Source organism: Eschrichtius robustus, chromosome 11, assembly GCF_028021215.1.
Source record: "Eschrichtius robustus isolate mEscRob2 chromosome 11, mEscRob2.pri, whole genome shotgun sequence".
NCBI lineage: Eukaryota > Metazoa > Chordata > Mammalia > Artiodactyla > Eschrichtiidae > Eschrichtius > Eschrichtius robustus.
Genome location: NC_090834.1, coordinates 63814586 through 63840445, shown reverse-complemented (window position 1 = coordinate 63840445; position 25860 = coordinate 63814586). Strand labels below are relative to the sequence as shown.

Genomic DNA, 25860 nt, shown 5'->3' with positions numbered 1-25860 from the left:
TTTCCTCTTCATTTGTTAGGTCTGGTGGGTTTTTGCCTTGCTCCTTCATCTGCTGTGTGTTTCTCTGTCTTCTCATTTTGCTTAACTTACTGTGTTTGGGGTCTCCTTTTCACAGGATGCAGGTTCGTAGTTTCCGTTGTTTTGGGTGTCTGTCCCCAGTGGCTAAGGTTGGTTCAGTGGGTTGTGTAGGCTTCCTGGTGGAGGGGACCGTGCCTGTGTTCTGGTGGATGAGGCTGGATCTTGTCTTTCTGGTGGGCAAGTCCACGTCTTGTGGTGTGTTTTGGGGTGTCTGTGGCCTTATTATGATTTTAGGCAGCCTCTGTGCTAATGGATGGGGCTGTGTTCCTGTCTTGCTAGTTGTTTGACGTAGGGTGTCCAGCACCGTAGCTTGCTGGTCGTTGAGTAGAGCTGGGTCTTGGCCTTGAGATGGAGATCTCTGGGAGATTTCCGCCGTTTGATATTACGTGGAGCTGGGAGGTCTCTTGTGGACCAGTGTCCTGAACTTGGCTCTCCCACCTCAGAGGCACAGCCCTGAGGCCTGGCTGGAGCACCTAGAGCCTGTCATCCACACGGCTCAGAATAAAAAGGAGAAAGAAAAGGAAGAAAGAAAGAAAGAAAGGAGATAAAATAAAATAAAATAAAGTAAAATAAAATAAAATAAAGTTATTAAAATTAAAAATAATTATTAAGAAATTTTTTTAAAGTAATTTTTAAAAAAAAAAGGACAGAACCCTAGGACAAATGGTAAAAGCAAAGCTATACAGACAAAATAACACACAGAAGCATATACATACACACTCACAAAAAGAGAAAAAGGGAAAAATATGTATATATCGTTGCTCCCAAAGTCCACCTCCTCAATTCGGGATGATTCGTTGTCTCTTCAGGTATTCCACAGATGCAGGCACATCAAGTTGATTGTGGAGCTTTAATCCGCTGCTCCTGAGGCTGCTGGGAGAAATTTCCCTTTCTCTTATTTGTTCGCACAGCTCCCGGGGTTCAGCTTTGGATTTGGACCCGCCTCTGCCTGTAGGTCGCCTGAGGGCGTCTGTTCCCCGCCCAGACAGAACGGGGTTAAAGGAGCAGCTGATTCGGGGGCTCTGGCTCACTCAGGCCGCGGGGAGGGAGGGGTATGGATGCGGGGCGAGCCTGCGGCGGCAGAGGCCAGCGTGACGTTGCAGCAGCCCGAGGCGCGCCGTGCGTTCTCCCGGGGAAGTTGTCCCCGGATCACGGGAGCCTGGCAGTGGCGGGCTGCACAGGCTCCCAGGAGGGGAGGTGTGGAGAGTGACCTGTGCTCACACACAGGCTTCTTGGTGGCAGCATCAGCAGCCTTAGCGTCTCATGCCCGTCTCTGGGGTCTGCGCTGATAGCCGTGGCTCGCGCCCGTGTCTGGAGCTCCTTTAAGCAGCGCTCTTAATCCCCTCTCCTCACGCACCAGGAAACAAAGAGGCAAGAAAAAGTCTCTTGCCTCTTAGGCAGGTCCAGACCTTTTCCCGGACTCCCTCCCGGCTAGCTGTGGCGCACTAGCCCCTTCAGGCTGTGTTCACGCCGCCAACCCCAGTCCTCTCCCTGCGATCCGACCCAAGCCCGAGCCTCAGCTCCCAGCCCCGCCCGCCCCGGCGGGGGAGCAGACAAGCCTCTCGGGCTGGTGAGTGCTGCTCAGCGCCGAGCCTCTGGGCGGGAGTCTCTCCGCTTTGCCCTCCGCACCCCTGTGGCTGCGCTCTCCTCTGTGGCTCCGAAGCATCCCCCCTCCGCCACCCGCAGTCTCCGCCCGCGAAGGGGCTTCCTAGTGTGTGGAAACCTTTCCTCCTTCACAGCTCCCTCCCACTGGTGCAGGTCCCGTCCCTATTCTTTTGTCTTTGTTATTTCTTTTTTCTTTTGCCCTACCCAGGTACGTGGGGAGTTTCTTGCCTTTTGAGAGGTCTGAGGTCTTCTGCCAGCGTTCAGCAGGTGTTCTGTAGGAGTTGTTCCACACGCAGATGTATTTCTGATGTATTTGTGGGGAGGAAGGTGATCTCCGCGTCTTACTCTTCCGCCATCTTGAAGCTCCTCCCAAAACTGATACAACTATAAGGAAAAACAGACAAATCTACATTTATAATTGGGGATTTAATAGCCCATTCTCACTAGTTGATACAACTACTAGACAATAAATCTGCAAAGATAGAGAAGGCCTGAATAACACCACTAACAAATTCTAATGGACACGTATAAATCAGTCCATCCATCAACAGCAGAATATATTTTTTCAAGATTCTGGAGATCATGCAACAAAATAAACCACATCCTGGGTCACAAAACAAACATCAAAAATATTAAACATGCACAGCAAAGAAAGCCATCAATGAAATGAAAAGACAACCTACAGAATGGGAGAAAATACCTGCAAACAGTACAACCAACAGAAGCTTACTTTACGAAGTATACAAACAGCTCATATAACTCAATAACAAAAAAACAAACAACCCATCAAAAGATGGGCAGAAGACCTAAATAGACATTTCTCCAAAGAAGACATACAGATGGCCAATAAGCACATAAGAAGTTGCTCAACATCACTAATTAGAGAAATACAAATCAAAACTACAATGAGGTATCACTTCACACCAGTCAGAATGGCCATCATTAAAATGTTTAAAAATAACAAATGCTGGAGAGGGTGGGCAGAAAAGGGAACCCTCCTACACTGTGGGTGGGAATGTAAATTGGTGCAGCAACTATGGAAAACCGTATGGAGGTTCCTCAAAAAAACTGAAAATAGAGTTGCCACATGATCCAGCAATTCCATTCCTGGGCCTATATTTGGAGGAAACTCTAATTTGAAAAGATACATGCACCCCCCAATGTTCATTGTAGCTCTATTTATAATAGCCAGACATGGAAGCAACCTAAATGTCCATTGACAGAAGAATGGATTAGGAGGATGTGGTATTTATATGCAATGGAATATTATTCAACCATAAAAAGAACGAAATAATGACATTTGCAGCAACATGGATGGACCCAGAGATTATCATACTAAGTGAAGTAAGTCCGAAAGAGAGACAAATAACATATGATACCACTTATATGTGGAATCTAAAATATAACAAAAATTAACTCATTTACAAAACAGAAACAGTCTCACAGCCATAGAAAACAAGCTTATGGTTACCAAAGGGGAAAGGGGGTGGAGGAGGGATAAATTAGGAGTTTAGGATTAGCAGATACAAACTACTATATAGAAAATAGATAAACAACAGGGGACTACTATATAGCACAGGGAACTATGTTCAATATCTTCTAATAATTTTGATGACAAAGAAAATGAAAAGATTATATATGTGGTGTGTATATATATATATATATATATACACACCACATATATATATCTGAATCACTATGCTGTACACCAGAAACTAACACAATATTGTAATTTCACTATACATCAGTTTTTTAAAATAATAATTTAAAAATAAAAAATAAAATAGATAAACAACAAAGTTCTACTTTATACCACAGGGAACTATATTCAATAATCCTGTCATAAACCATAATGGAAATGAATATGAAAAAGAATATATATACATATACACTTATAACTTAGTTACTTTGCTATGCACTGGAAACTAACCCATTGTAAATCAATAAAATAAATAAATAAATAAAACTTCAATGAAACAAAAAAGAATGAACATAATCATAATGACAGCAAATATATATATAAAACCTCTAAGTCTATAGATGCTTTTCCAAGTACTTTACGTATAATATCCCATGTAATCCTCACTCAAATTCTTTGTTGTTTAAATAATCTTTCATTTTTAAGTTTTAAAAACTAAAATATAGAAATTGATGTAAACAACATTCAAATCATAGCTTAAGAATTTTCAACCATTAAACAATGAAAAAGACAAAGTATATTTCACAAATATAGCTATTAATGTTTGTCTTTTTTTTAACTAATGGAGTATTACTTTGCCATTAAAGAGAATGAAATAATGCCATTTGCAGCAACATAGATGGACCTAGAGATTATCATACTAAGTGAAGCAAATCAGACAGAGAAAGAGAAATGTTGTATGATATCGCTTGTATATGGAATCTAAAAAGAAATGATACAGATGAATTTATTTACAAAATGGAAACAGACTCACAGGTTTAGAGAACAAACTTATGGTTACTGGGGGGAAGGGTGGGGGAAGGGATAGTTAGAGAGTTCGTGATCGACATGTACACACTGTTATATTTAAAATGGATAACCAACAAGGACCTACTGTATAACACATGGAACTCTGCTCAATGTTATGTGGCAGCCTGGATGGGAGGGGAGTTTCTGGGAGAATGGATACATGTATATGTATGACTGAGTCGCTTTGCTGTGTACCTGAAATTATCAGAACTTTATTAATCAGCTATACTCCAATATAAAATAAAAAGTTTTTAAAAATACTGCACAAATAGTTAAACTAAATATAATAGAGAAAATATAATTATTGGTTTTTTTTTAAAAATGAAAATAGAAAAGAACAACATAGAGCTTTCAAGAGTTAAATGAGCAAAGACAGGAAGAGCCAGATCATTTACAAGTTAAAGGACCCAAGAGAACAGACTTTAAAAATAAAACAGAAATTGGTTTGTCCCTACCTCTTGCATTGATCTTGGCAGAGTTTCAGTTTCCTTGGTATCATGCTTGTTGCATGGAGCTGCAATTTGCTAATCACTAAACAAATGATAGCTATCTTTAACTCACAAGAAGAAATAAGACTAACCAACAAATATTCAAACTCAGTAGTAATCAAAAAACTGTTAGCAAAAAAAACAAATTCAGCTAACTTGCAGGATACAAATCAATACACAAAAATCAGTTCTGTATCTATACACTAATGACAAACAATCCAAAAGAGAAATTAATACACAATTCCATTTACAATTGCATAAAATGAATAAACTACCTAGGAATAAATTTAACCAAAGAGACGAAAGACCTGTACCCTAAAAACTATAAAACATTGGTGGAAGAAATTGAAGAAGACACAAACAAATGGAAAACTATTTTGTGGTCATGGATTGGAAGAACTCATATTGTTGAAAGAACCATACTACCCAAAGCAATCTACAAATACAATGCAACCCCCATAAAAATTCCAATGGCATTTTTCAGAGATATAGAAAAACAATACTAAAATTTGTATGGAGCCACAAAAACCCCAAATAACCAAACCAATCTTGAGAAAGAACAAGCTAGAAGCATCATGCTTCCTGAGTTCACACTATATCACAAAGTCATGGTAATCAAACAGTATGGTATTGGCATAAACACAGACATATAGATCAATGGAACAGAAAAGAGAGCCAAGTAATCAACCCATCCATATAAAGTTAATTGATTTACAACAAAGAAGACAAGCATATACAATAGGGAAAGGACAGTCTCTTCAACAAATGGTCCTGGGAAAACTCAACAGCCACATGCAAAAGAGTGAAACTGGACCCCTCTCTTATACCATTCATAAAAATCAATTCAAAATGGATTAAAGACTTGAACAGAAGACCTGAAACTGTAAAATGCCTAGAAGGAAACATAGGCAGTAAGCCATGTGACATTGGTCTTGGTGATAATTTCTTGAAACTGACACCAAAAGCAAAAGTAAAATAAACAAGTGAGATTACATCAAACTAAAAAGCCTCTGAACAGCAAAGGAAACCATCAACAAAATGGAAAGGCAACCTACCAACTGGGAAAAAAATATTTGCAAATCGTATATCTGTTAATGAAATAAAATGTATATTTTAAGGCAGGACAAGAACATTTAAACATAAGATTCTTCTCTCTGTCTGTCTGGGCTTCCTCCTTCCCTCCCTAATGTGCAATGTGCATCTGCTTTACACATTAAACAGATCTCCTCAAAGGGAGAAATGTTTCTCAGTCACAAAGAGCAATGTGTTTCTTCCTTTCTTCTGAAGCTAACACTGTAACTTCTTAAAATATCAGCCTTCTTTCCAACTCTGTAGGGGGTCATGGTGACTTGCTGTTCACTTTGTACCTGCTTACCTGGACTATGTATATTTGGTGAACTTTATGTAAAATGTCAGTATGTCATTTGATGTATGATCCTTTGTCTCAAAAATGTACATGACTCTGCCTTCGACTTCTAAGAGACAGAACAGTTCTCAGAGATTCCGAGGGTCTGTCTCCTGGGTTATAATCCTCAATTTGGCTCGAAAAAAATGCTTTTTTTCTTCTCAATTTGATTGTTAATTGAATCTTTCAACAATGGTAAGGGCTTAATATCCAAAATATATGAAGAACTCATACAGCTCAATAGGAAAAACTGAAACAATCTAATTTTAAAATGAGCAGGTGGTCTGAATGAACATTTTTCCAAAGAAGACATACAGATGGCCAACAGGTACATGAAAAGGAGCTCAGCATCATTAATCATCAGAGAAATACAAATCAAAACCACAAGGAGATGTCATCTCACACCTTTGCAATGGATATTATCAAAAAGACAAGAAATAACAAGTGTCAGTGAGGATGTGAAGAAAAGGGAACCACTGTGCACTGTTGCTGGGAATGTAAATTGTTGCAGCCACTACAGAAAAGAGTATGGAAGTTCCTCAAAAAATTAAAAATATAGCTACCATGTGATCCTCAAATTGCACTTCTGGGTATTTATCTGAAGGAAATGAAAATACTGACTCAAAAATCATCTGCACCCCCAGGTTTATTATTGCAGCATTATTTACAATAGCTAAGGCATGGCAACAACCTAAGTGTACATGGATGCATGGATAGATAAAGAAAATGCAGCATATATATCATGAAATATTATTCCAGATTAAAAAAGAAATAAATCCTGCCATTTGTGATAACATAGATGGAACTTGACGGCATTATGTCAAGTGAAATAGGTTAGACAGAGAAAAAATAAATACTGTGTGATATCACTTGTATGTGGAATATAAAAAAGTTGAGCTCAGAGAGATTGGTAATAGAATAGTGGTTGCCAGAGTCTGGGGGTGGGGGAAAGGAGGAGATGTTGGTCAAAGGGTACAAACTACCAATTAGAAGAGGACTAAGTTCTCAGGATAATAACAGCATGGTGATTAGAGTGAACAACACTGTGTCATATACTTGAAAGTCGATAACACTGTACATCTTAGATGTTCTCACCACAAAAAAGGAAATGATAGTTTTGTTCGATGATGGAGACGTTAACTAATGCTACTGTGGTAATCACGCTGTGAAAAACGAAGTGTGTAGGAACAACAAGATATACACCTTAAATTACACAATGTTGTATGGCAATTATATCTCAATAAACCTGGGAGAAAATATTTTCTACAAGTCAAGAGATGTTATCCCAAGACAAAGCACGGATATATTTGGAGTATGGTATGAATTGGGAAAGGTAAAGAGTTAATGAGCAGGTGGGTCAATGGAAGTGCAGATTCCTTGGAAATTGATCTAGGAAGTACTGCATTAAAGAAGGCCAAAAAACAGTCCTTGACTGCCCAGCTGATGAGATCACTGAAGATCATGGTCTGATGTGGAGATTGAGGGACTTCCCGTTCTTCAACATTCTCCTGGTACATAGCACCCATCAAATACCACATTAGCATTTTCCCATTACACAAGGGATCAGCCTCAGTCTCCCAAAGGGTTTTGAAAATGTGATTCAAGCAATTCATTTACATTCCAGTACTCTGGCATATATGTGATAGGATATAAATTATAGTATAATAAAAATACCTGAAACCCTAAGAATCACTGATTCTAAGAAAGTCGCTTAGCTACATAGAAAGACATAAAGGAATGCAGGTTTATATGTGATAGTTCAGGGATGTCACAAGATGTCTCAAAGGATGAGAAACTCAGTGATGAATAATTGAAAAAAATGTGAAACCGGAGCATTGTTCTCATTTCTTCTATTACCAAAGATCAGGTTAGTGATATGTAAGATGTAAGACTTTGGGAAGTCCTATATCTAGCCACATACTCTGGGCAGGATGGAGCTTACTCAGTCAAACACGACACTGCTCACTGTACTGCTTTGACAGTAGAAACTGGAAGTTCAGTACCTACCTGGTGAACATTCTACAGAAACAATTCACTAAACTATTACCTAGTGTGTCAGTTTACCACGAGCATTTATATCCACCACTTCCATAGTTCACATCATGGATAGCTAGAGATGCTGAAAACACTGTTCCTCCTCCAAAGTTATTTCTGCATTGGAGAAAATATGTGAGCTACCTGCTCTCGAATTTGGTTGCTCTTGATCCCATAAGTGATGGGATTCAGCATAGGTGGAGCCAGAATGCACACATTATCCAACAAGATGTGGATATGAGGTGGAACCTGGCTTCCAAACTGCTGAGTAAGCGTTGTGATGATCGCAGGCCCATAAAAGAGGAGGATGATGCAGACATGAGAGCCACACGTGTTGAGAGCCTTGTGACAAGCATCTTGGGGAGGCACGTGGAAGACAGCATGGAGAATCAGCGTGTAGGAAACAAAAATTAGTAGGACATCTAAGACCACGGTTGACATTATAACAAAGAGTCCATACCAGATGTTTACTCGTATGTCATTACAAGCATATTTGGCCAAGCCAATGTGTTCACAACAGGTGTGTGGAATTCTATTACTTTGGCAGAAAGTCAATCTTTTCAGAAGAAATATCATGGGGAAAATCATACAATAACTTCTCAGAAAGATGGTAACACCAATTTTCCCAATCAGTGTGTGTGTAAGAATAGTGGTGTATCTCAGTGGGTAGAAGCATATGGCAATGTAGCAATCAAATGCCACCACCAGCAAGGTCCCTGACTCAGACATGAAAGTGCTGTGTGTAATGAAGAACTGTATGATGCAACGATTCAAGGAGATCTCCCCAGCACAGAACCAGAAGATGGCCAAGGCCTGAGGTACTATGCATGTGGAGAGGACAAAGCCCCAGCCAGCATGCAGAGGAAGAGGTATATGGGTTCATGGAGGCTGTGCTTTGCCACAATAATGAAGATGAGAAGGCTGTTCCCAGATAGGGCAATGACATACGAAAAGAAGAAAGGGATGGAAATCCACATGTGCTGGTCCTCTAGGCCAGGGATGCCCAGCAAGTGGAAGACTGTGTGACTGACACCAGTGTGGTTTAAGGAAACATACCCATGGAGACCACCAGAGACATCACCTCATACTCACAGAGATGAAAATCCAGATTTTCCTGGAATATTCTTTTGGCATATCTCACACTCTCCATCTTCTTTGAACATGCAAATAATAAGAAACATAAAAAGTCAATAGGGTATGTTCTCTGCTTCAATGAGTGACAGTCTAATTCAAAGATATGCATATCTCCAGATAATCAAACAAAACATATCATTGTATATATTTCTCCTACCAACAGAGGCTTATGAATATTCAAAGGAAGTCATTATATGTACCTGTGAAGGCTGTAACAAGAGGTTTCTTGAATATAAACTTGAACTTCACCTTGTGGTGGATGGTTTATCATAAAGAGAAGGAAAAGAGAACGAAGTAATATGGAAAACGTGGGTATTCAAATTAAAGTATACCATTTATGAACAGTGTTCGTTCAGATCCAGGCAGCTATGCACAGGGAATACTGAAGAAAGCAGCGTGTGGGGTCATACAGGCAGATTTGGTCTAACTGATGGAAATGAGATTTAAAATCTCTCTGAATTCACCACATACAATTTGCACACTTGTGAAGGAATTCAGTAGACAAAGGTTAAGGAATAACACTGACAGGGCCTGTGTGCCTGGGGTGACACACTGCTCATGCTTACATCTTAGGAACTACGTTTAGAAATGACTGAAATTGGAAAATAAGGCGTTAGTGCTGGGAGGGGATGGGGGTGACATTTGGAAGATTTTTCTGCAGGTGGAAATATTGTCATTTGGTTCTTAGTGTACATTCATTCATTCATTAATCCAGGTGCAGAAAAAAATGGGAAACTTCCAGGATCCTAGGGGCGTAAGTTTGAGAGTGAAGCAAACTTTAAGCAGGTCGTTTTAGAAAATTGGAGACAAATGTTGATTCTTTCTGTTGAAGGGTATCTCAGAATATCTATCTCAGTATAAGTTATGTCTTAGGCTCGTTAACAGTTTATCTTCCATCCCAGGTTACCTCTCTCGGTGCCTCTGTTTTTTCTTTGAGGGGAGGAAAATCAGCTCCTATAACCATCCTCCCAGTGATGGAAGAAACTCTTCTACAATTAGAGTTACTGGTCAGGAGAGTCTAGTCACTGGCCTTGATACAGGGAACTGTCTCTGGAGAGCAGAGGGCTGCTCTGTGAGAAGGAAAAAGCCAGAAAGACACAATTCAACAGAGAGGGGCTTGAGAAGGGAGGAGATGATAGAAGCTGAGGATGGGTGTGTGTTTGGAGAAAAGGAGTAAAAGGGAAGTGCTGTTTGTTTTTTTGGTTTTGTTTCACTGAAAAATGGAAGCCAGGGAACTCAGGGGTATTTGCCTGTTTGGTCTCCTGATAGAGCGACTTTGGTGTAATACATGTTCATCCTAGAAATCCCCTTTCAAATGTCTCCTGTCTCATGTTTTCTTCTCACATCTGCCTAAGAGGGCCTGGAGGTCTCCTCTTTCCACACCCTGCTTTAGGAACCCCAGCACAGATCCCAGACATTCTCAGGGCTCCTCTCATATTTGCCAAGACATATCTGCAGTCTAAGTCAGTATCTCCATCTTCTAATGCCCGGTCCACTTATTGGGCACCAGTTATTTTTTGGATGATGACTCTTTATTTACTAACTTTCAGGAACATCAGATGGACCATGTATTCTCACCTCCCTCCCCAGACCTCACCCTCCACTTCTGCTAGAACCAACCAGATTTGTGTCTCTGGTCACTATCATTCCATACATATTAACAGCCTCCAAGTGTCCTGTACCCTCTGGCCTGTCTGGGACATAACACCTGCCCAGCACTTACCTTCGGCCTTGAACCAACCCCATCTGCAGGTGTATAATTCATTTATCAGCCTTAGACTGAGACTTCAGGAACAGCTGTTCAATTGGAGATGAAATTTACCTTGTTGCAGGATTTGGGCTTTTTATCCTCTGTCATGAGAGCCCTTGAGGGAAAGCACTTACACCAGGGCTCCAGGGACAGAACTGTCTCCAAGAGCCTCACCTTCTTCTTAAATGGGCTGGGTCTCTAAGACCACTCCACATCTTCCTCACTTCCTCCCGCTCCTTTTCTCTCTTTTTCATCTCCAGATAATCTGACACATAAATCATCTACCATGTAAACCAGCCTTGCTTCAGGCCTATTGTAATGCAACAGGAATATAAATACTTACAATTAATATGGACTCATGGTTTTTAAAGTTTTATTCTTCATGAAAACAATTAATGAAATTCACATGAGTTTCAAATTCCAGAGTCATGAATACTGATGTTTACCTCTGTTGTCTAAGGGTATATAATTGTACGAGCTTAGCAGTTAGTAGGAGACGTGTGAGTCCTGATGCCTTAGACATGTCTATTTCATTTGCCTAACTAACTCCTTTAACTGCATTCAAGATTGTTCACTTTATCTTAATTTTCATTTTGATTTGCAGAGGCCTACACATAGCTTTCTTTGTTTTTAAAGTCCTTGAAGTTCTCAGAGATTTTCGAATCTGTAAATTTATTGTTTTTACCACATTTGGATATACTCAGCAATTATTTCCTACAAGACATTTTTCTGCCCCCTTCTCTCATTTCATTTTGACATCCCAACAACAACACATATGTTAGACCTTTTGACATTGTTGCATCACTATTTGAAAGTCTCTTGATTTTTCTGTATTTTCTGTCTCTTCTCCAGTTGGATAATTCTATTGAAAGATCTGATAGTCTATTTCCACAAGTAGGGTTACCTTGGTCAAGGGATAAATGCATTTGTAGTTTTGTCCTATATGGATAGATTCCCTTTGAGAGGCTACACTATCTTTCATTACTAACAGCAATGTATGAAAGTAACTTTTTCCTCACAAACTTGCCTGTAGACTATATTGTCAAGTCATTGAACATTTGTCAATCTGATAGTGTGTCGAGTGGGACTATCTGCACAAATGGGTGGCAATAATTCTTCCCTCTGCTGTCCACACAAGACAACTCCTCCATCATGAGCTACAGTCTATTATCCACTCCCTTGCATCTGTGATGGCCTCATGACTTGCTTTGGCCAATGGAGTGAGGTGGAAGTATTATATCCCCTGCCCAGTGGATTTAGAGTGAAGTGAAAGCAGGAACAACAGTCAGAAGGTGAATATATAATCAAGAAGCAACATCGGGGTAGATTGGACTTGGGAAGTGAGGGATTTGAAATAAAATAATTACAAATGAAGCTACTGACACACTTATATTGTGAGGTTATTGCTTCTTGGATTATAAAGTATTTCTATCATTTTCGGACTTTTTAAACTTGTTATTGTAAACATACACACAAATACAGAAAACAAAACAAAACAAATGAATGGCCTAACAAATTCTTATAAGGCAAACATCACCCAGGTCAAGAAATAAAACTTGATCAGACACACCTGCAGCTATGTCCATGTGCCCAGTCCCAGTCACAAAGCCATCCTTGGCATACCGAACATTTCTAGTTACATGTATATTCATATCTTACAGCAATTTGCATCTAAATGCTGCCATTTCATCTTCAACAACCTTCTAAATATTCCATTTGCCTCTGTGTCTTAACTGGAACCATGTCTGTCTACTCAAGAAACTGCTGTATTTCCAGCAGCACATCTAAATCTTTATTTCCCATTCCTCATGGTTAGACAGAACGATATTATTGTTAGCTACAATTACAACTTACAAACAAAACTTCTCCCTTTAGCAAAACTACCAACACCAGTGGTGTTCAGACCACATGGCAACTATTCTCCCACCATATTTAACTAACACCTGATCTAGCCCCATCCTCCCCACCCAATGATTTTTTTAATGTAGCACCCGGAGGACCACAGAGAATTTAGCAGCTTTCTGGTCCAAATTCTGACTCAATTTTGGTGGATCTGAAGCTGGAAAGAACTTGCCACAACGAAGAGCATCCTAAGATACTGGTAAAAGGACTGTCCAATGATGAAGATCAGGACTCGGCATCCTGGGACTGCACTCACCACGAGTAAGACCCGAAGATACCTTTGGAATGCTGCCAGCAGTTCGCAGTCCTGGCTAAACACTGTGGGTAACATCTACAGCTCCACGTAAATGATCTCTGGGTTCCAATCACCCCTTCTAATCTGTCTCCGACTCTCCGCACAAGGAAGCCCCAGGTGCTGCAGGGGTTTGGGAGGAAATATGGGCCCAGGCAGCCTCCCAGGTGACCTTTAACTCACCTTCTGCTCTCATTCTTAGCAACTCCAGCAACCAAAAGTTTACCCACTCGATGCCCACGATGTTCAGGGTTTTGACGTCTTCCTCAACTGCATCTTTTTTTTAAAGATTTTTATGATGTGGACCATTTTTTTAAAAGTCTTTACTGAATTGGTTACAATATTGTTTCTGTTTTATTTTTTGGCTTTTTTCCTGCAAGGCATGTGGGATCTTAGCTCCCTGGCCAGGGATCGAACCCCCACCCCCTACCTTGGAAGGTGAAGTCCCAACCACTGGACTACCTGGGAAGTCCCTCAACTGCATTTTTCTAACTCTACAAGAGACACCAACTTCTACAGTTCAATCAAGAACTCTACCACTAGATCAAAATCGAAACAGTAAATTCACCAACATTAAAGTTCTAACTTTCCAATCTCTTTTATATGTTTATGACCTATAAGGACTCTTAGACAATGTTCCACCATCTATTTAATCCAGTCCCATTCCTTTTCATTTATTCACATACACTTTATATTTTGTTTTTTAAGTAAATGTATAATATTATTTTTAATTTTTATTAAACTATAGTTGATTTACAATGTTGTATTAGTTTCTACTGTACAGCAAAGTGAATCAGTTATACATATATATGTCCACTCTTTTTTAGATTCTTTTCCCATATAGCTCATTACAGCGTTGAAAAGAGTTCCTTGTGCTATAGAGTAGGTCCTTATTAGTTATCTATTTTATTTTATTTTATTTTATTTTTAATTTTTATTTATTTATTTATGGCTGTGTTGGGTCTTTTGTTTCTGCGCGAGGGCCTTCTCCAGTTGTGGCAAGCGGGGGCCACTCTTCATCGCGGTGCGCGGGCCTCTCACCATCGCGGCCTCTCTTGTTGCGGAGCACAGGCTCCAGACGCGCAGGCTCAGCAAGTATGGCTCACGGGCCCAGCCGCTCCGCAGCATGTGGGATCCTCCCAGACCAGGGCTCGAACCCGTGTCCCCTGCATCGGCAGGCGGACTCTCAACCACTGCGCCACCAGGGAAGCCCTAGTTATCTATTTTATATACACTTTATATTTTGTAATTCATCACTGTAATCACTCCATTTTAGCACCTGCAACATTTTACTCATCTGTCATATTTTCCTTGACTTGCCCAAACAGATAGGAACTCAATTAGCAACATATTAAATTTTCCTCAAAATGGATTTTCCAGCAAAAATAATATCAACTGGACAAAACATTTCTATCTTCAGAACACCCAAAACTACCTAAAAATCTACTTTAATTTGGTGTTCCCATCACATGAAATGATAGCCTCAATGGATTATCCCCTCCTGGCTCCACTCTTATCCTCAGGAATTACTGTACAAGCTAGTCCCAACAGGTCCAACCTTGCTCCAATCTGCCTACACTCTGTAAAGAAAGTCGACATCTACTTTGTGACATAGCAAGTAACCTAATTCAACCAACCCAACTACCTCTCCTTTATTTTCTCCTGCAAGTCACACAGGACTTGGTGCCACTGCTGATTAGAACCAAGAGTGTTTTACTTCCCAATAGTAAGGATCCACTTTCAGAGGAGCACAAAACTCAAAATGATGAATGTTTTAAGCATAAAGAAAATTCTCCTTAGGAAAGAATGCTTTTCTCCATGGAATTCAAATGGCTTGAACAATAAGAAACCAAGGGGATCTGTTTGTAATATGCATCCCCTACCACAAATGAAAAGACACCTTTTCTTTAAATTAGAGGTTTTATTTCATTTAATGAGCTATTTAATTGAACAGATCATACCAGGATTTTAGTAATAAATGCCACCCATTATCTACCCTGAGTTTCTAATACAGTTGGCATTAGTAAAAGACATACAATCTAAAAATAAAAATATTTCAAAGTTCAAACATTTAATATAATCCTATCTCACGAAAAAAAAAAAATTAACATACACCTCGCCAAAAGGGCAAAAGGAAATTCATAAAAATGGATGGAATACACAATGTTGTTGTTTTTTTTTCCAGAGCATCCTTCAACACATCACTTGTCCAGCACTCGATTATAAGCCGTGGTTTGTTCATCGGGAAAACGGAGTCCTCGAGGTTAACTTCCTTGCAGAGCCGTGTGAGCACTGAATTCTTTCTTCTGAGTCAAGTACCCACACCATTGTCCCTCAAATTGGAAGGGTTTGGATGCCGACTGGCGGTCCATGTTCCGTTTCCCATGAAATATATTCTCCTCCACTTCCTTCCCTGGGTTGAAAAAAAGGGTACCTGAAAAAAATCATAGAGACAGCCTTTAATGGAAAGGGTTTTGAGGACTCTTCTCACAGAAAATACCGGCTAGCCCAAAAGTCCAGGCACAAGTTCTTACCTGCAAAGGAGCTGAAATCAGCCAAGATCTTCAGTAGAAGCAGACCATGTGAAGAAAGTTCCTTCCTGTTTTCTCCTTCTTTGCCTGGAGCAACACAGCCAGACTGCCTTCCATGTCTTCCGCCGGCTGGAGACCTTGGCAGAGCTCACAGATGATCAGAGATCCAAGAGTGGCGTCCTCCAGGGTGTCCTCTATGTCCATGTTGATCACGTGCACAGGCTGACAGGTCTCCTGATCTCTGGCACACATATCTGCCACCACCCTGTCATAGACGTTCTCCGCACAGGTGAAGATGACATCGAAGGGATCTCTGCACTCTTGAAATCTTTCCAGGTGAGGCTTGATTCTCTCATTTCTTCCCAAGATGTGTAAGACTCCATTCCCTTTGTAGTATTTTCGGTCTTTACAGGAAAGGTCCTTGCACATCATCTTATATGAAGTTGAAAAATCATAAGCCACTGGTTCCTTGGGTGCCAGTCTTGGGAACCTCACGAGGGATCCCATTCCAAAAGACCTGATGCTGAAACCTTTCTTCCTGAGGATGCTGAGGGCTTCCATGCTCCTGTTCAGGTTACTCATACAGACCACAGCCACCCTGAGCGGAGAGGAGGGCATGATGGCGGCTCCTTGGGACTCCCAGCCAGACGAGTGGACTTCAGGGGCCGAGGGGACTCTGAAGCCAGGAGGATGACCGGCTGCGTCCAGCTCTCCCAACCTGTGTTAGTGTCAAAGAACGGAAACCGGATTTATATGGAGTCACCTCCCCACAGTGGGAGGAGAATTCTTGATTGATGATTGGCTTAACTCTTGAGTGATTGGGTTTGGATAGTGGGCTCTGACCAGAGAACCCAATCCAGTCATCAGAACCATCCGGTCGTTAAATCACCTGAACGTCTAAGTCTCCACAAGGGTATGGCTACCCCGTGGGCGTTTCTTGAAATCTCCACTTAGCCCTATTGGTGCACCTGTGGATGGGGCTACGATTGATATTAGGCAAATTACCTAGACTCCTCCAAAACTTGTCACCAGTCCCTCCAGTGACTTGAGAACATGCCTGTGAAAAACGTGTTTGAAACTTCCAAGCTCACACTTAAGTCAATTTTACATAAAATTACAAGGGTTGTTTCATATTCCTTTCATCAGCTGATACTCTAGAAGTGTAACTGTGTCAATCTCAGGAGGATTCCTATAGCTTTGCCCATAAAATAATAAAATGATTCGCCAGTGTAAAAAGCGACTCCTGGAAAACATCTCTGCTGACAGTGCTTCAGGAGTTACAAGAACACTACACATCCTCCGATTGATTTTCTTGAATTCATGATGTTTCTCCAGGGACTGGAGCGGCCTCCACCGGCTCTCCCATGTCTTCAAGTACGGCTCTGTTGGACCATTCTATACTGAAATAGTCATTTTTAGCTCCATTCCTTTTGTTAGTTTGCACAGTTGACTGAGCAAAGGACATAGAGGTAAAACTCATGAACGGGACACCAAACAGGAAGGAGAGAGACTCCTGTCACTTCAAAATGGTACAGGAGGAACATCCATTTAGAAAGCCACAGATTTTATGTCCCTGTGCCTCTGTCAATTATAGTGATTGTCACATTGCAAAGAGTCCTACCTCGGTAAACACACTCGGTCTTCTCAAAGCGTGAATCCAAGACCCAGGGCTTTAACATCAACCCAGAACGTGAGACAAAGGCAAATTTGGACCCCAGACCACCAAATTAGAAACTCTGGGAGTCGAGCCTGGAGATCTGGGATGTACGAAGCCCTTCAGATGATTGTGATGTGCACCAAAGCATGAGATCAGCTGTCTCAAAGCAGAGGGTCCTGAGCCTTGGCTGGACCTTGGAAGTCCCTTGGAATTCATTCCAAGCAGGGCTTCAAGAGCACAAGGGAAGCAGGATGTTCATAAGAGAAAAGTCATGGTAGGAAAAACCAGGCATAAATTAAAATGTACTCAGAACTTACATATAGCGTGAAATTTTTTCTATTAGCGTCAGTGACCCAGACCTGAAACATTCTAACACACGTCGAAGAGCAAGATCTTGGGCTCAAACTATAATCAAGACCAGAGGGGAGCACCATGTTTCAGAAGAATTGAGAAATACTTCTTTAAGCCAACCCTTGAAGACTAGTACACAAACTGGTGCCATATAATGTGACGAAGGTGAAGGGGGGAGACTCGGAGGATCGGCCATGGTTTGCTCATCTGGAAGTGGAGTTCCTGGATGTTCGCTTCCTCACGGAACAATGTGAGCACTGAATTGTCTCTTCCAAGGAAAGTACCTCGAATGCTGTCCCCAGTGTTGGAAGGGTTTTATGCCTAGTGGTAGTCAGTGTTCCATTTCCCATAAAATGCTTTTCTCCTCCACTTCCTTCCCTGGCTGGGGTGTCTCTGAAAAAAAGATCATACACATGTCTTTTAGCGGAAAGAGTTTTGAAGACGCTTCTCACAGAAAATACCGACTAGCCCAAAAGTCCAGGCACAAGTTCTTACCGACGAAGGAGTTCAAACCAGCCAAGATCTTCAGTAGAAGCAGACCGTGTGCAGAAAACTCCTTCCTGTTTTCCCCTCTGCTGCCAGGAGAAGCTCAGCCAGACTGCTTTCCATGTCATCCGCCTGCTGGAGACCTTGGCAGAGCTCACAGATGATCAGAGATCCAAGAGTGGCGTCCTCCAGGGTGTCCTCTATGTCCATGTTGATCACGTGCACAGGCTGACAGGTCTCCTGATCTCTGGCACACATATCTGCCACCACCCTGTCATAGACGTTCTCCGCACAGGTGAAGATGACATCGAAGGGATCTCTGCACTCTTGAAATCTTTCCAGGTGAGGCTTGATTCTCTCATTTCTTCCCAAGATGTGTAAGACTCCATTCCCTTTGTAGTATTTTCGGTCTTTACAGGAAAGGTCCTTGCACATCATCTTATATGAAGTTGAAAAATCATAAGCCACTGGTTCCTTGGGTGCCAGTCTTGGGAACCTCACGAGGGATCCCATTCCAAAAGACCTGATGCTGAAACCTTTCTTCCTGAGGATGCTGAGGGCTTCCATGCTCCTGTTCAGGTTACTCATACAGACCACAGCCACCCTGAGCGGAGAGGAGGGCATGATGGCGGCTCCTTGGGACTCCCAGCCAGACGAGTGGACTTCAGGGGCCGAGGGGACTCTGAAGCCAGGAGGATGACCGGCTGCGTCCAGCTCTCCCAACCTGTGTTAGTGTCAAAGAACGGAAACCGGATTTATATGGAGTCACCTCCCCACAGTGGGAGGAGAATTCTTGATTGATGATTGGCTTAACTCTTGAGTGATTGGGTTTGGATAGTGGGCTCTGACCAGAGAACCCAATCCAGTCATCAGAACCATCCGGTCGTTAAATCACCTGAACGTCTAAATCTCCACAAGGGTATGGCTACCCCGTGGGCGTGTCTTGAAATCTCCACTTAGCCCTATTGGTGCACCTGTGGATGGGGCTACGATTGATATTAGGCAAATTACCTAGACTCCTCCAAAACTTGTCACCAGTCCCTCCAGTGACTTGAGAACATGCCTGTGAAAAACGTGTTTGAAACTTCCAAGCTCACACTTAAGTCAATTTTACATAAAATTACAAGGGTTGTTTCATATTCCTTTCATCAGCTGATACTCTAGAAGTGTAACTGTGTCAATCTCAGGAGGATTCCTATAGTTTTGCCCATAAAATAATAAAATGATTCGCCAGTGTAAAAAGCGACTCCTGGAAAACATCTCTGCTGACAGTGCTTCAGGAGTTACAAGAACACTACACATCCTCCGATTGATTTTCTTGAATTCATGATGTTTCTCCAGGGACTGGAGCGGCCTCCACCGGCTCTCCCATGTCTTCAAGTACGGCTCTGTTGGACCATTCTATACTGAAATAGTCATTTTTAGCTCCATTCCTTTTGTTAGTTTGCACAGTTGACTGAGCAAAGGACATAGAGGTTGCCTGTGGGTCCTGGGAGCCTCACATGGGATCCAGCTCCAAAAGACTTGACACTGAACCCTTTCTTCATGAGGATGCTGTGGGCTTCCATGCTCCTGTTCATGTTACTCATACAGACCACAGCCACCCAGAGCGAGAAGGAGGGCATGGTGGTCGCCACTTGGGACTCCAGCCAGGCGGCTGGAGATTGAGGGGACTCTGAAGCCACGGAGAAGACTGCCTCCGTCCAGCTCTTCCAACTAGTGTACTGTCAAAGAACAGAGACCAGGCTTATATTAAGTCACCACCCACCCTTGGTGCCTGGAGAACTCTTGATTGATTGATTGATTGGGTTAACTCTTGACTGACTGGGTTTGGATAGTGGGCTCTGACCAGAGAACTCAATCCAGTCATCAGAACAATCAGGTGATTAAATCAACTGAAAATCTAATTCTTCCAAAGGGTATGGTTACCCACTGGGAGCGTTTTGAAATCTCTAGTTAGCCCTGTTTGTTCACCTGTGTATGGGGCTACTATTGATATTAGACAAAATACCTAGACTATTCCCAAGCTTGTCACTGGCCACTCCAGTGACCTGAGAACATGCATGTGGAAAATGTGTTTGAATTTCCATGCTTACACTAATTCGCTTACACATAAAATTAAAAGTGTTTTTGCGTATTTCTTTCATACAATTGATACTCTACAAATGTAACTGTGTTAAATCAGAGGAAGGCACACATAGTTTTGTCAATAAAATCATAAAATGATTCACCAGTGTAAAAAGTGACTTCTGGAAAACATCCCTGCTGATAGTGTTTCAGGAGTTACAAGAAAACCACACATCCTCCTTTTGATTTTCTTAAATTCATGATAATTCTCGAAAGACTCCAGTGGCCTCCACTGGCTTTCTGATGTCTTTGAGTACAGCTGTGTCTGAGCATTCTATATTGAAATATGATAATTTTAAGTACTTTGCTTTTATTAGCTTGCATAATTTATTAAGTAAACTATATATACTTAAAAATTGTGAACAGAATACCAAACAGTAAGAAGAGATAGTCATGTCACTTCTAAATGTTGCAGGAGAAATATCTGTTATAAAGCCACAGATTTTATGTCCCTGTGCCTCTGTCAGTTACAGTGGTTGTCACATTGCAAAGAGTCTACCTCAGTAAATACACTCAGTCTCATAGTGGAATCCCCAAACCAGAAGCATCAACATCAACTGGGAATGTGTTAATGCAAATTTTGCAAATTTTGACCCCAGATCACCCAATCAGTATCTCTGGGAGTGGAGCCCATAGATCTGTGTTTTTTAGAAACACTCATATGATTGTGTACTACACCAAGGCTTAAGAGCACCTGCCTTGAAGAAGAGGTTTCTGCAACTTGACTGGACCTTGGAAGTCCCTGGGAAGTTGTAAAAAGCACTGTTTCAAGAATAGAAGAGAAGCAGGAAGATCTTAAAAGTCCTGTTAGAGAAAAGGCATAAATGAAAATGTTGTCAGAGCTTACATAAGTTGTGAAAATTTTTTCTTAGAGTCAGTGACCCAGACGTAAAACATTTTTAAAAAATGAGACCTACTGTATAGCACAGGGAACTATTCTCATAATTTTGTAATAAACTATAAGGGAAAAGAATGTGAGAAAGAATATATATGTGTGTATATATATGTGTGTATATATATGTATGTGTATATATATACACACATATATACACTTGAATCACTGTGCTGTACAACTGAAACTAACACAACATCATAAATCAACTATACTTCAATTAAATATATATATATAAAGAGGCACAAACTACTAGGTATAAAATAGATAAGCAACAAGGATATATTGTACAGCACAGGGAAATACAGCCATTATCTTGTAATAACTTTAAATGGAGTATAATCTATAAAATTTTGAATTACCTTGCTGCACCCCTTAAACTAATGTAATACTGTATATCAAATATACTTCAATTAAACAGTAAAGAATAGTGTAAAAAGATAAAATAAAATAAAAATTTTAAAGGAGAGAATTAAGGTCTCAGAGCCCAAATTATAATCACGACCCAAGGGGAGGACCATGTTTCAAAGGCATTGAGAAGCACTATGCTAAGCCAACCGTTGAAGGCCAGTTCACAAAATGGTGCTGTATAATTTGGACAGAGGTGAAGGGAGGAGACTGGGAGGATCAGCCATGGTTTGCTCATCTGGAAAATGGAGTTCCTGGATGGTAACTTCATTGCAGAGTGATGTGATCCCTGAATTGTCTCTTCCAAGGTAAGTACCTTGAGAATCGTCTCCCACATAGGAAGCGATTTTATGACTACTGGTAGTCCATGTTCCAATTTCCATAAAACGCTTTTCCCATCCATTTTCTTCCCTGGGTAGGTGTACCTGAAAAAAATCATACAAAGATATTTTAATGGAAAGGGCATTAAAGACACCTCTCACAGAAAATACAGACTAGTTCAAAGTTCCAGGCACAAGTTCTGACGGCTGAAGAAGCCCAAGATCTTCAGTAGAAGCAGACCATGTGAAAAAAGCTCCTTCCAGTTTTCCCCTCCACTGCCAGGAGCAGCTGGGCCAGATGGTCTTTTAGGTCATCAGCATGCTGGAGGCGTTGGCAGAGCTCACAGATGATCAAAGCTCCAAGGGTGGTGTCCTCCAGGGTGTCATCCGTGTCCACATTGATCACGTGCACAGTCTGACAGGTCTCCTGCTCTCTGGCGCACAGATCTTCCACAATTCTGTTGAAGATGCTCTCCTCACAGGTGGAATTGACATCAAAGGGATACTTGCAGTCTTGAATCTTCTGAATGGGGCTTGATTCTCTCATTTCTTCCCAAGGTGTGTAAGGTTCCATTACTGCTCTAGCATTCTTTACTTTTCCCATTAAGGTTGTGTACATCTGCTTATATATCTTTGAGAAATAGTAAATCACTGCAAGATCTGCATTTTTGGAGAAAGAACAGTAGCTATAACCGCTGCAGTTTTTCACGTACAATGTCTATTATGCAATCACACCCAGTCAAATATTACCAAGCATTTCAAGAAATATTATCAATAACAAAAATCAATGAGAAAAATGTAACAGGCACAGAACTACAAATGAATTAAATATTGGAATTATCAGACAGATATTTTTTAATAAAATGGTTATCTGGATCCTTTTAGAAAATATCAATTGTGTCTTCAAAGTTAAATCATCACCAAAAGAGAAGTCCCCATCCAGGATCTCCAGGACCATAAGTAGTTGCCTATTGCCATCACAGGCTCATCAAGAAGATGCACAGAAACATTTCTACTGAGTGTTGGTCCAACCTTAATTAATGTTATGAACTGAGCTACAAATGTGAGCTATGAGGACTCATCTGTATCTCAGACGTAATGCCTGTATTAAACAGACCTCTGTGACTCTATTCAGAGATTCTGGCCCAGCCTGAGAGACTCCTGTTCTTCCTAGATTAGTTCAAGGAACAGAGATAACCCTGTGACGAGCACACATATGATCTGTTAAGACTGATTGGAACAGCGAATAATACCTCACCTGCTGAGCAGTTTACTGCAGAGCACTTTGCTTCCCAAAACCTCCCATCACATCACCACTTGACTCAATGACCTGACAAAGCTTTGGCCTTTGGAAGAATTCCCACTGTCTAGAAGTCTTGGGCTTCTCTAAGGAGGGCAGGGAGAAGTACTTCTATAAATATTTCAAAGACAAGGACTAAGGCCTGAGAGCTTTGCAATTGACAAAAGACAACAAGATGTGCCTCAAACAGCAGATGAAGGAGAGGGTAGTCTTACCGAACCAAACTTGTGTCCGCTTGCCCAAGCTCAGTAAAGCCAATCTACTGACACCGGGTTTTGGGAAAGGAAAGTGCAGTGTTTATTGCAGGTGCCAAACAAGGAGTCCAGGTGGCAAACACTCAAAAGACCCAAACTCCCCATGGCTTCTAGTGAAAGGTTTTTAAAAACAGTGTGCAGTAGAGGGTGGCAGGGTGAGTGATCACCTCATAGACTTTCTTCTGATTGGTTGGTGGTGAGGTAATGGGGAGTCAGCATCATCAACCTTCTAGTTCCAACTGGTCTGGTGTCTACGTGCTTGTGATTAGCATGCAGTTAACTTCTTCCACCTGGTGGGGGTTGTAGCATCTGCAAAATCACTCAAAGGATATGGCTCAGCATATCATCTTACAGCCCTTGAGAAGGAACTTAAGGTCCTTGACTTTGTTTAATGACAAAACTATTATTTTGTCTTATTAACTGTTTGCTTTTGTTTCTGAATTTTCTCACTTCTCTGATTAAATTTATTCTTTGGAACTCAGAGAAGGCCTAGGAGGATAAAGCTTTTCTACAAACAAGAGATAGGCAAAGGACAGGTGGGGGGAGGGTGGGTCAGTCCCCAGAAGGCCCATAGAGTCCTGCTTGTTTACAGCAGGAACACACAGCCACTGCTCAGATCACAATCACCTCCTTTGTGCATTATCTCTCCAATTTACTCAGCTTAGGTGACCAGAGACCTAATATTTGAGTACCTGTGTTATCCGGCTACTAAGGGAATCTAAGTACAGAAAATCCTATTTGATAAAGTTGACTTTCAGATGTATGGACTAGATGTATCTGTTTTCTCCCATTTCTTGGATATAAATACAAATGTGTTTCAGAAAGATGGTGACTATGAAAATTGCTGTAGTTTCATCCACTTCAATGTCAGGTTGTTTTGCAGCCAATTTTTACTCCTTGAGAGAATATACAGGAATAGATGATATATCTCCTCCTTTGGAGGTATGAAAAATCTGCTTGAAAGCTTTGAAAGGCACCATCCAAGTTTTCAAACTCAACAATAATTTCTTGTTCAACCTCCTAAGTTGAAGGACAGCCAGAGAGTTGAAGGAGAAGCTCTCGTGTTAAGATGTCACCCAGTATATAGTTGGAATACTGCAGTGAGTAGAAGTACAAGAAAATCAATGTTTTTATGCAATAAAAATATTTCCCTATTTGTTTGAGGCCCAAAATGAAAAATTTGTGAAACAAGCTATGGATGTACCAATGGATGCACCAATGGATGCACCAGCGTACCTATATATTAATTTTTTTCTAAATTAAATTTACAGTTTTGCCTTCTATATTAAGTACTGTCATTTTGTACAAGGAATAAATCTAAATTTACAGTGAGTATTCAGAATTATTTTTTTCTCTCTGCTTCCTCCCCAGCTTCCTGAGCTCCAGCTGCTCTTATCCCTGGGAAGGTCCATGAGATGCTCAAGTGGGTTCTAGTCCATGGTTCATATTTCAACCTCAGAAATAAGTCCAGACCTGGCTGGAAGACAGTCTTGGAGTAGAAGAATGAGGAACAGTAGCCACTGTATGTTACTGTTCATGGTCCCTCAGACCTGAATAAGTGACCACCTAACTGAGAAAATAACATCCTTGGGCATGAGGAGGCTTGGGTTTCCCCTGCCTGAAGCTACATTCCCCAAAGGGGAAAGGGAGGGGGAGATAAATTAGGAGTATGAGATTAACAGATACAACTACTGTACATAAAATATATAAGCAACAAGGATTTATGGTATAGCACAGGGAACTATATTCAATATCTTATAATAACCCATAATGGAAAATAATCTGGAAATATATATAATATATATATATATATACATACAGATATATATATAATTGCATCACTTTGCTGTACACCTAAAAACTAACACAATATTATAAATCAACCATACTTCAATTTTTTAAAAGATGGTTTTTCCTATAGTCAGTATTTTTTGAATGCTTTAAATGTCTTTTTTATTATTGCTACTTTGTTTCCATTTTTTTTAAGTCTATTCTGAAAAAAAATACCTTGCCCTCAAAGTTCTTATGTCTTTTTGTAATTACCTCTGTGAGAAAGTCCATATTCTCCAGACACTTTTTTATGTGAAATCAGTGGACACTCAGTTGTATTTCTGTGGCTGAACACAGTTTGTTTATTTCCAAATTACTTCAAGAACCCAGGCAACCCAAACAATTTATGTTTCATGTACTTTAGGATATCAGTGAACTGAAACTTTTTAAAGCTACATTTGTTCATGTGAATTCTTTGAGTTTCTTACAGAAAGCTTTGTAGTGCAATTGTCTGACTTTTTAAAATCAATAGTCAACTCAAGATAAGTGTCCAATTTTATTTTTTTGGATGTTGACATCCAGTTTTTC

General features: G+C 40.8%; 3 protein-coding genes across 3 annotated transcripts; all 3 read right to left on the bottom strand.

Moving 5' to 3' along the window:
• Positions 1 to 8209: 8209 nt before the first annotated feature.
• LOC137772208 (olfactory receptor 52B4-like) lies at positions 8210 to 15548 on the bottom strand. The gene is given in 4 exon segments (XM_068556086.1): positions 8210 to 8940; positions 8943 to 9179; positions 13360 to 13452; positions 15500 to 15548. Coding segments are annotated over 4 exon segments (1110 nt in total).
• A 192-nt stretch (positions 15549 to 15740) lies between these two features.
• Positions 15741 to 16325, bottom strand: LOC137772068 (RNA polymerase II subunit A C-terminal domain phosphatase SSU72 like protein 3-like). The gene has a single exon (XM_068555949.1). The coding sequence runs from the start codon at positions 16323 to 16325 to the stop codon at positions 15741 to 15743; it is 585 nt and encodes a 194-aa protein (XP_068412050.1).
• Positions 16326 to 18240: 1915 nt separating this feature from the next.
• Positions 18241 to 18825, bottom strand: LOC137772017 (RNA polymerase II subunit A C-terminal domain phosphatase SSU72 like protein 3-like). The gene has a single exon (XM_068555882.1). The coding sequence runs from the start codon at positions 18823 to 18825 to the stop codon at positions 18241 to 18243; it is 585 nt and encodes a 194-aa protein (XP_068411983.1).
• Positions 18826 to 25860: the final 7035 nt, after the last annotated feature.